This window comes from Chenopodium quinoa, unplaced genomic scaffold (genome assembly GCF_001683475.1).
Source record: "Chenopodium quinoa cultivar QQ74 unplaced genomic scaffold, ASM168347v1, whole genome shotgun sequence".
NCBI lineage: Eukaryota > Viridiplantae > Streptophyta > Magnoliopsida > Caryophyllales > Amaranthaceae > Chenopodium > Chenopodium quinoa.
Window position 1 is genome coordinate 6,180,809 of NW_018744704.1, and position 11,636 is coordinate 6,192,444.

Consider the following 11,636-nt stretch of genomic DNA (forward strand, 5'->3'; position numbering starts at 1 on the left):
ATACCTTTTCTTTCTTTACTCTTCCATAGAACTCTTTGTCTGATTTTGGCGATGATTGGGTATGGTCATAGAGTTCGAGTATTCAGATAGACATTCAGGAGCCTCCATGTTTGTGTTAACCTCTATATCATGTTGCGAGTAATTACTTGCATATAAATTTTGAAGAGCTAATAAAGTACTAGATCTGAATTTGCTTTTTATTTAATTATCCATAATATTTGTTCAAACTACAAATGTAAAAGAAAATATACTAAAAATATCCAATCTTAAGTACTCCAAACTCAGAGCTAGACTTCGCAAGTGAATTGTGTTTATCTTCATCTGCATCTGCCTCTTTGGAAATAGCACTTGACACCACCTTCAGTTTAGGAACTAACTGGGAATCAAGTTTGAGTACAATCTCATCTGTTTTTGGTGTTGACTTCACAAGAGCCTTGGAAAAATCTTGGTTAGCATCAATCATAAAAGCCTATACATCAGCATAAACTACTTCGTATTCATCACTATTCCATAAAATTATTTTCCGATGCAAAGAAGAAGGAATAGTATACGTTTGATGCAACCATTCTCTACCTAGGATAGCATTACAAGATGCTTCTCCTCTTACTTTAAAGAATGCTGAAACAGTCTTGGTAGTACTTGGATTTCAATACATGCTAACCCTTCAGTACAATCAGACTTACCATTGAAATCAACTATATTAATCCTTACACTAGCCAAATCGTTTTTGCTTTTACCAATCTTATGAAAAACGGACAAAGGCATCAGATTTATCGTGGCTCCTGTATCAACTAATACTTTTCCTAGTTCAAACCCTTCAAAATTCATTGTCACAAAAAGAGGTTTGTTATGTGCATTATCAACATCGTAATTTCTTAACAAATGTCAAATAACTAATTGTTCCTGATCATGTGTTGCCGTTTCTCTACTAGGTGAACTAGATGATGCTTTATTCAATTCAGCAGATATAGTAAAGAGTTTATACTTACCTGCAGCATCTGCCTGATCCACTTCATCTGCCCATGAACTGGTTCCAGGCTTCACCACTTGAGCTCTAAACTCCACTGGTAAAGTCACGATATTGCAATCTTCCTTTGAATAATTTGACAGAAATTCCAGATCTGATCTTGAAACTTCCAAATCAAGACCTTCTAGGTCATAGTCTACTAACTTAGATGCTGGTTGATCTGTGGCCATCTGGTCCTCACTTAAGCTTTCTTCCTTATGATACTCTAGAGTTAGGTCCTTTTCTGAAATGCCTTCCATCAGCTCCTTCACTATGGGATGATTCTGGATATCATCGCTAGGCAGTTCAATAGACTTTTCATCATTAATTGATTGTTCAATCACTGTGTCAACTTCAGGCTGAACAATTTGTGATGGAATGGTTCTGAGGACACCTTTCTTCAAAGCATCTTCATCCAAGTGAACTGCCATCGCTTGAATCTAGCTGCTTATACTCCTTCTTACTGACTTTACCTTTTTTATGGATTTCCTTTTTTCCTTGAGCTTCAAATTATCATTCTTTGTCACTCTATCCTTCAACACTCCTTCTGTTCTCTAATTCATGCTCACATAGTTGCCTTTTTTACCATGGGTGCAAAGTTTTCCTTTCCTTCATTCACCTTATGGAAACTCAATCTATGCTTTATAGAAGGAGTCAGATTGTTGATCTCTGTCTTCTTCTTATGGTAAGTTCTTTGGTGTCTGGGTATCCAATTAGGATCATTTGGAATAGTCTCAATCCTGACCAATTCAAAATGCAACAAATCAGCACAAGAATGACAAAGATTGTGTTGCGAATTCTTAAGTCCCTCTATTGCTTTGGTTTGCAAGGGAAATAATTGAATTGTTTCTTTGTAAGACTGTGCCTTTTGTTTGTGATTGCTTATCTTGTCAGGTGACTTATTGGTCTTCTGACCATTCTCAACAGGTTTAGCATTGTCCTTTTTTCCTTTAGGATTGAATTCAGCAAGTTCCATCGCCTGATATTCCTGCTCTGAAATAATCACTGCATTTGTTTTGATCTTTTTATTCAGAAACCCTTTGAAGGCCAAACATTCACTGGTGGCATGAGCAGAGCTAAATTGCCATCTACATATCATCATATCTTCATAGCCATCGTCCTGGAATTGAGGTGACACAATTACTCCTTCCTTGACTAGCCTTTCCAACAATCTAACTGCAACAGTAACCTCTTTCAGTCTTTGTATTTCACCCTGCACAATATCCATAGAACTTAGCATAAAACAATTCATTTCATAGACTTCAGACTCTGAGGCGGACTCTGACTCTATTTCACAAGAGCTAACTTTTTCATCAGGGAAATTTATGTGCTTTTCGTCAATTTCATCCTGAACCTTATTCATGAATATTATGCAATCACTAGTTTTATGAGTAAAAGCATCATGCCATTTACATTAATTATTTCCTTTAACCTCATCAAGACTTCTTGTCTTATGCCTCCCTGTTAATTTAATCTTTTTATGACTTAGAAGCCAATCAAAGATATCATCAGATCTCCTAATATCGAAGGTGTATTCCCTCTTTTGATCAGACCTCAAGTCTTTCTTATAAGTGAACTTTTTGTTAGTTAAAGAAGGACACTTAAACAAAGGACCCTGTACAAACTCAGCTATTGCTGCCTCATTCATGCCATCTTCCTGATTACACTCTTCAGCCATACTAGCATAATATTTATGTTTAGATCTAGACTCCTCTTCTAGACATCTTCCATAAGCCATTATAGCACTAGATAAAGCAACAAATTCAGGGAAGTACTGTCCTTCAAACTTTTTCCTGAAAGGAAAAGACAAACCCTTTTGGACGATATAACACGAATTTTGACTCAGGTATATTTAAGTGACATCTAATCTTAGCATTTTTAAATTTGTGAATGTAATTCCCTACAGGTTCTCCTTTTTCTTGCACTATCTTGGCTAAATCACCTATTATGACCCCTGCTTCGATTCTAGTGAAATGGCGAAGAAATTGTGTTTGCCAATTTTGAATTGAGTTTGGTAGTAAATGAGTAAACCAAGAAAAGGCAGTACTAGTAACGGAACCGGAAAATATTCTAAGCTTAAGGAATTCATTATCTGCACCTCTTTACACTGACAGTTGAATCTAACCGAGTGCTCCTCAAAAGACATTATACTATCGCCAGAGAAGAGAGGTGAGAATTCAGGAACTTTGAATCCTCTTGGGAAAGGATACATCATATCAATCTATTCAGGGTATATACTACAGGTTCCTCTTCTGAATATCCACCATTCTGACCCATAGCCCTCTAGATCATCTCCTCCACTTGTCTGAGCAGGGGTTCATGTCCCATTTGTGGAGATTGACCCTGCATTTGACCATTAGGTTGTTGGATGGGTGTATCTTGCATGTGAAAAGGATTATATTGGTTCCCTTGAGGATTGAAGAAACCCCTATATCCAGCGCCTGTCCCTCCTAAAGTTTAGGATTGGGTTGAGACATCGCTAGATACATGTCTCCAAATGGACCACTGACCTAACCTTGATTCCATGAGGAACCTTGTGTAGGGTGGACAGGGTTTAAGTACCCATGTAGACAATGGTTATAATTCCTAGGTTATGTGGAATATTGTTGACCATTTATGCCAATAGGTTGAGAGGACATCCTTTGCGCAAATACAGCAGCTTGTGTGTGGCATGCTGGATCTGACAAATTTCCAATACCATAGTTGGCATAACTGACACCAATCTCTGCTCCTAAAGGAGGTATGTTACCCATTGAAGAGGTTAATGGATGTGTGGTAGCCAGTGGAGGAAAAGAAGAAGAAGAAGAAGATGGACCCTGGCCATTATGGTTATGGTTATAGCCTGACTCATAACCTGGCCCTGAACTATTAATTTTTCTTTGACTCTTGTACCCTTATCAGAACCAGTAGGAGGGATGCTTCTAGGAAATGATAGAGGGGGAGGATTTGCATGAGATCTTGTCATATTCTCTACTCTAAGGTAACCCAGAGGGAAGTTGTCCCTTTGATTTGCTTTAGTAATCCCACTACCTAAAGCGTTTAGAACATCCATTAATTTCTCATTAAGTTGGTTATGTTTTTCCACTAAAGGTTGAAGTCTTGTAACCACCTCGGTTGCTAAACTTTTTGATAATGCCAAGTTAGTAGCATTCAGAGTATCATTAATATCTAGAATAATTCTATCTACCTGCCTAGTAACCGCTTGTTAGGTAATTGAGTCAGAGTTTCTCAACTCGACAGTTACCACTCTAGCAGTTTCTTCTACCATGACATGATAGTAGTTATCAAACTGCTCTCTATTATTTCCTTTTAGATCCTCCATCAGACCCTACACGATTTCCACACATTTCGTGTAAATTATGTTGACTAAGTGTCTTGTAGGGGACTGGCTTTCCATTCCTTCTAGAACTGATTCATCATGCCTTTGTGTATGAGGCTCAGATGGTTCGAAAGAAAGGGTCATGTGATCTGTTGGCAGTTGATTCTCTAGATCTGCTTGATCCTCTAAAATAGTTTAAGGATTGTGTTCAAATGAATTAACATCTTCCTGAGTATTTCCTTTATGTGATGAAGGCTTAGAAACCATGGGAAAAAACTTCCAAATTAACAAGAGTTAAATGGATTAAGTCTAGTATTCCCTCACTGTGGTCGCCAAAAACTTGTTGAGGTAAATATCGCTCTTTACCAACAATTTAAATACTCTATCTTGTTCTAGAGTATTAGGGGGCTGCCCCTCGACTTATCGGTTTCAAAGATTGAGAGTCTTGCTAACGTAAAACAAACAAATAAGGAAGCTATCCCAAAAGAAGTAAAACAAGTTAGATTGCTCAAAGAAACGAGTAGGTAAACAGATGAAAAATGATACAAATGCATTCCATTAACAAAAGGATAGACTCAAGTCTACAATTGTACAAGTTGAAGGAGAGGTTACCTCCACGTTCATACAATTGGAAAAGACGAACGATCTTCAATATATGAAAGATGATAAACTACACTATCGCTTGGCTATTAAGCCAAGGGAAAACTACGAAAGCTTAAAAGAAATGAAATGCTTGTTGTTGAGTTGTTTGTTGATCTCTTCTTTCGGTCTTTGCACTTCTATTTGTAGGCAAAATGGAGCGATTATGGCTGACTCCCATAACTGTTGTACAGTTATGCTTCTTGACGCCAACTCTACTTTGAAAATTAAAATCATCCATTAGCCTTTTAATCCGGTCTATATATAATTGGGCCTTAGTATGATATCAACCCAATGGATGTTATGCTTTAATCGATCTAGCCCAAAGATCCCACACTAACTCTAGGACTTCTTAACTTGGTCAAAGTCAAGGAAGTCAAATAAAAGTCAAGAATCTGATTTTTGGGTGTATGTAACAGTGAGATTTGTATTAAACGGTCTCATAAAAACTGGACCATTAGTTACGACATGGCCTAAATAGATAGGCACACCACACCGTGCACGTGCCACAAACCGAACTGGACGAATGGCAGCGACGCGCGCGTGGGGATGCCCCCTTCTAGCCCAAAACACAAGAGATATTACTTCAAACATCCTTATTTAAACCCTCATATATAAACCAAGTAAAACTCCCTTCAAACATTAGTGGGAGAAAGACTCTTTCCTCCAAAACAAAACAAGTAAACACCCTTTTTCCCCTTAGCATTATTTCTAACAAATTGAACCGGGTATTGAAACGTGGGCCTTGAATTGAAACGAATGTGACCTCAGAAGTGGTGTTAGCTACTAATTAGGCTATGATGTTGTAAGTTGGGCCTTGGTAGCCGAGTTTGCATTTTTAACACCTCAAAACAACATATTTATATTTAACTACTAGTTTTTTCGTTTAACTTTATTAACCGCCTACAAAAAAAAAAGCAAAAAATATGATATTTTTCTTAAACAAATGGCACATAATGGTTTCCTTAACAGAAAAAATTAGGAGATGCCAAAATCTATATTATTTCAATTTTTGTAGGTGGTTAAGTCTAAGGAAATTTTGTCTACAACTACCATTTAAATGATCAATTTTGAAAAAAAAACTACCTTTTAATTTATTTATTTTTTTTTAAAAAAAAAAAACTACCATAAAAACACAAAAACTTTTAGTAGCAGTACCACAAATTTTCCCGCAAAAATCTCCGGTTGAGGGAGCCTACTTTATAAAATTTCAATCAATTGCGATAGAGAAAATAAGGGAATTCCATAGCTGAACACAATTATAGGTAAATTGTCTTTAATTTCTCATTGTAGTTTATTTAATTTCTCAATTGAATCTCAAAATTAGGGTTCTTGGTCAAAATATGAATTTAGGGTTTTACGAAATTGAGGGATTTGGGGCAATTGAAGTTTATTACCTAATTTAGGGTTAATATAGATCAATGTTGTGATTTAATATGGGTGTTTTGGAGGGGAATTTTACAAAATAGGCCACCAAAACGGACATCCTTGTCAGAAAAATAAATGTAGTAGTGATACTCAAAGTTTTTTGTGTTTTTATGGTAGGTTTTTCAAAAATAAAAAATAAAAATTTAAAAGATAGTTATTTTCAAAATTGATCATTTAAATGGTAGTTATTGACAAAATTCACTAAGCCTAAATATAGTGTTTTGAGGGTGGTAAATACAAATTTTTCTACTAAAAATGCACCGAGTCAAGTTTGGGTTGCTGCTGTTTTTTTTTCTTTTTTTTATAAATTTAATAATGATTAAATGTTTTTTTTTTTTTTTGAGGCAATAATGATTAAATGATTGGTTGCAAGTCTTTTTATGAAACACGTTTATTTCCAATTTTTTAAAATATAATATGCTACATCCTAATATAAAAATGCTCCCATAAATGCATTTCACAGTTTCACCCCTCAAACCTCAATCTTTCCATATCTATATTTTTATAAAATAAAAATTAAAAAAAAAAATTGAAAATGGAGGAAAATCAGAAGAAAATACCACTTATAATTGGAGATAAAGAAGGTGATGATATTGGAAGTGAAAATTGGAAAAAGGCAGCAATTGAAGAAGTGAAGAAACAAGTATGGTTGGCAGGACCATTAATTTCAGTAAATTTGATGCTATTCAGTTTGCAGTTGATTTCTATTATGTTTGTTGGTCACCTTGGTGAGTTATCACTTGCTGGTTCTTCCATGGCTACTTCCTTTGCTACTGTCACCGGTTTCAGCTTGTTGGTATGTTCCATACTTTCACCTATTTTCTTAGTACTAGTATTTCCTGTGTCCCTTGATAAGCTATATATTAATTTCTCGTCTTTAACTATCAATATTGATAGAGAATAAAACATATTCCTAGGCTCAATCAACAGCTTAAGTTGATATTATATAACTACACATTGACACATATCCAATGATATATCTTAAATGACTATGTTTTTCTTAGCACTGTATATTAATCAATGAAAATTTGTAGTCAAAGTCTCTAAAATTTGATTCTGAATTAGAAATATGCACTATATTATAGAACAAAAAGAGTACACATTATGTATAACTAAAAAATTATCAAGAGTAACTAAGCATTAATTGATATACTAGTGATTTTGTCATATATTTCCAAATTTATACTCCCCATTTTCATAACTTCAACACAACACTGCCTTTTTGCACTATTTAATCAATAGCTTTGACTTCAATTTTTATTTTAAATGTATAGAAATCAAGTGATTTTATATAATAAATTGTTGGATTAGTTATAATTTTATATACTACCTCTGGTTCGTAACTTTGGTGTATTATTTGTGAGATAGAAAAAATTTTATAGTTGTACATTATACGAACCGGAGGTAGTATTCATAATACCATCATTTTACAATTTAAATTGATATAAATAAAATATAATTTATATTAACAATCAAAGTAACGTATTGACAAATAATCTCCATATCTCAAGGAAACAATAATTGAGGACAAGAGTGAAAATATATTATCACTTCTTAGTCCTCTCCCAGTCTACCTTAGAGGCTTAGACAAGTCAAATTTTTCTTTTGTTTGTACTTAATAAATAATTCTGGCGGCGTAATTGTTTAGGGGACAAATTTAATTTGTGGTTGAGATAACAACTGTGTTTTCACCATCTAATTAGAGTTTAATGGATTTTATTTTTTAAATAACTGTTCCCTATCAGTGAGTATATGTGGCCAGATTGATTTCTATTACAGAGATTTTGAAATTGTCTAAGTCATTGACTTAGTAAACATAAACGTCATATTGAACAACCAAAAACAAAATTGTGAGATAACATTTACTCCTATGATTCTAGGAAATTTCTGGTAAACATTTTATAAGAGGCAAACATAGAATAATGTACTTTGACTTGACAAAATTTTTAATCCATGTTCAAGGTAATAATGCGAATTAAGAGATATTAATAATCAAAATTGTATATTAGAAACTATAATGCTTCATATAAGAAGCTAAAAAGGAAACACTGATATAAACATTAACTATACTGATATATGCTTTAAATTTTATTGTTGTATTTGTTCTATTTAGTCATTGATTATTACTTATAAAAACTCATTTTTAATGAATGAAACCGATATTTACTTATTTTAATTGATCAAAACTGATTTTTGCTTGTCAAAATCGATATTTACCAAATATTTGGTAAAGTGGAGGAGGCCTAAATTAAGCCAAAGTTCATAAAAATTAAGTTAAGTTCATCAAATATAAGTTGAACTCAACATAAATTTATTCAAAAAAAAAAAAAATTCTACGTTTTGTTAAACTTATTTTCGCTAAGCTTAACCAAATTTGTTGTGTGGTGAATGACCTATGCATTTACCTATTCACCTTCTAATTTGATTGCGATATGCTCATGTAATGTGTTTTAAAGCGAACAATAATATCATCTGCTTTCCCTATTTGGCAGATGGGAATGTCAAGTGCCTTAGACACCTTCTGTGGACAATCATACGGGGCAAAACAGTATCATATGTTAGGAATACACTTACAACGGGCCGTGATCATCCTTCTTGTTGCAAGCATTCCCCTGGCTCTTATATGGGCAAATTCAAAATCACTATTAATAGCAGTTGGTCAAGATCACCAAATAGCAACTGAGGCCGGACACTATGCTCTATTCCTGATCCCTGGTCTCTTTGCGTATGGCATTCTTTACTCAGTCCTAAGATTTTTACAAACCCAGAACATCGTTTTCCCTATGATGATAAGCACAGGGATTGCCACACTACTACATTTGCCAATCTGCTGGATTTTGGTTTTCAAATCTGGCCTTGGAAACCGAGGTGCTTCCCTTGCAACTGGTGTGTCCTATTGGATTAATGCAATATTGCTAGCACTCTATGTCAAGTTTTCTTCCTCATGCTCAAAAACTTGGACTGGGTTTTCTAGTGAAGCTCTCCATAATTTACCTTCATTTGTTAAACTTAGTATTCCATCTGCTTGTATGGTTTGGTAAGTTCCCGGAGCCAGCAGCTCCATTGAGAAATCAATTGTGATTGAGTTGAGACTTAGCTTGTTTTCTTACATGTTAGTATGGTATTGATCCGTTTTCTTTCTATAGCTTAGAAATGTGGTCATTCGAACTGATGGTTCTCTTAGCTGGTCTTCTTCCCAACCCAACATTAGAAACATCTGCACTCTCTATCAGGTACGTACATTGGAGCATCACATAATCGTATATAAGTAACATTGCATAAGAAACATCCTTAATATTCCATCCAAAATTAGTTGGCAAATTCTCTCCTTCATCCCTATAATTAGATAAATGCTGGTTAGCATATTAATTAGGAATTATAATCATGAAGCATTTTTTTATGCAAATAATCATAAGACATTGCAAATTTGTAATGATAGCAAAATTGCTCACTTTTTTCGGACATCCTAAACTAGTACTGTGTATGTAGCTATATACCACTATTAATTCTGAGCTGATATATGTTAAACTTTCAATATATGAGCTTATGCTGCAAAAAAATTATGCAGATGGAGTAATACCCTGACAAAGTATTTGCTTCTGTATATTGACTTCTGGCCCTCTTTTATATGCAGTCTCAATACAGCTGCAGTTGTGTGGATGATCCCCTTCGGTCTTAGCGGTGCAGTGAGGTCGGTCTGTTTGATTTTTATTATTATGATGATCTGACATCTGTAATAGACTTATTACCTGATATGCCTCTTGAAGAAAGCTGAAATATATATCTGTAGCTCCTGATGTGTTTTCTGTATTATTTGGGTAGTACTCGAGTTTCCAATGAGTTAGGAGCTGGGCGACCTCAAGCAGCAAAACTAGCAGTATCGGTTGTTCTACTCCTAGCCATTAGCGAGGGCATAATGATTGGAATGATACTTATCTCGATCCGCAACATTTGGGGCTATGCTTATAGCAATGAAGAAGAAGTGGTCAAATATGTAGCTGTAATGATGCCTATACTTGCAATATCTAACCTCCTAGATGGAATTCAATCTGTTCTTTCTGGTAAATATTATACTGAACCTTACATGGTGCTCATTTTCAATTTTTTTTCCTACCGGTTTGCTTAACAGTTATTGCTCTCTATTGTTTTAAAACTTCAAGGAATTGTTAGAGGATGTGGACGACAGAAAATTGGAGCATTAATCAATCTAGGATCTTATTATATCGTTGGCATTCCGTTTGCTGTCCTGCTAGCTTTCGTATTACATGTTGGAGGGAAGGTAAGCAACTCCTTCACCCTGCCAACACAAGTTACGTACCACTTGTAAACTTAACTTGTTTATGCTCTCTCAACTGCATCCTTGTTTTTAATCAACACAGGGACTTTGGCTAGGAATAATCTGTGCACTGATTGTACAAGTCACGTCCCTTTTCATCCTCACGATCAAAACAAACTGGGAGCAAGAAGTAAAGATCCTCAAATCTCCCCCCACATTTAATTTATGAGTACATCGTCTATCTGTTTTACTGCAATAACTAAACTAAGCTTCTGGTTCATATGTTAGGCAAAGACAGCAAGAGAAAGAGTGTACGAAGCAGTCATCCCTGTTGAATCAGTGTCATGACTCATCAGCTTGAAATCCAGAATTCAAGAGACAAACCTGTGAAGTACATTCAGATCAATAAGACTTTCAAACACTATTGAACTAGTTTCTCAATACCTTTGACAAAGAATTCAATTTTGTTCCGCTTGAATGAGGCGAAGAATTTTGAAAGACATATAATCCTAGATTACTGCTAATGATAAAATTTATGCTGGATAATTGCTCTTGCTCTTGCTGTGGTTGCATTGCAATTAATATTGGAGACCTGCTTCTATTACATGAAAAATACAAAAGAGATTACGAAAGCACTACCACGAGCAACAATTTTTAATTATTTAATCGTTTGTCCCATATTACTTGTAACACTTTAGCTATAACACTTGTTAAAATACAACTTTGACCATAAATATATAAATAAGTATATATTTGTAAGATGATAAGGTTAATATCTTAAGATTAACTTAATCAAAAACATGTTATTAAAGAGTTATTTAAATAATGCAAAAAAGTAAAATTGTTGCCACTTACGAGTATGAGATGGAAAGAACATTTGTTTTAACCGTAAAGGACTAAAAATACCAGAATAGTTTAGATCCTGGAGCTCAGGGTAAACTGGCTAAGGATTCACCAGTGTAAAGCAA

At 34.7% G+C, this 11,636-nt stretch overlaps 1 protein-coding gene across 1 annotated transcript; it reads left to right on the plus strand.

Annotated features, from left to right (window-relative positions):
* Nucleotides 1-6,795: 6,795 nt before the first annotated feature.
* LOC110702966 (protein DETOXIFICATION 16-like) lies at nt 6,796-11,227 on the plus strand. The gene is made up of 8 exons (XM_021880727.1): nt 6,796-7,188; nt 8,885-9,429; nt 9,539-9,625; nt 10,027-10,083; nt 10,215-10,453; nt 10,553-10,671; nt 10,772-10,858; nt 10,957-11,227. The coding sequence occupies exons 1-8, from the start codon at nt 6,928-6,930 to the stop codon at nt 11,014-11,016; spliced, it is 1,455 nt and encodes a 484-aa protein (XP_021736419.1). The 5' UTR covers nt 6,796-6,927; the 3' UTR covers nt 11,017-11,227.
* The last annotated feature ends 409 nt before the right edge of the window (nt 11,228-11,636 follow it).

What these genes read in the sequence shown, in the direction of transcription:
- LOC110702966 (XM_021880727.1), top strand. Translation starts at nt 6,928, where the DNA reads ATGGAGGAAAATCAGAAGAAAATACCACTTATAATTGGAGATAAAGAA. An exon ending in ACATCTGCACTCTCTATCAG is followed by an intron (nt 9,626 to 10,026) that starts GTACGTACATTG and finishes TTTTATATGCAG; the next exon opens with TCTCAATACAGCTGCAGTTG. An exon ending in AATTCAATCTGTTCTTTCTG is followed by an intron (nt 10,454 to 10,552) that starts GTAAATATTATA and finishes TAAAACTTCAAG; the next exon opens with GAATTGTTAGAGGATGTGGA.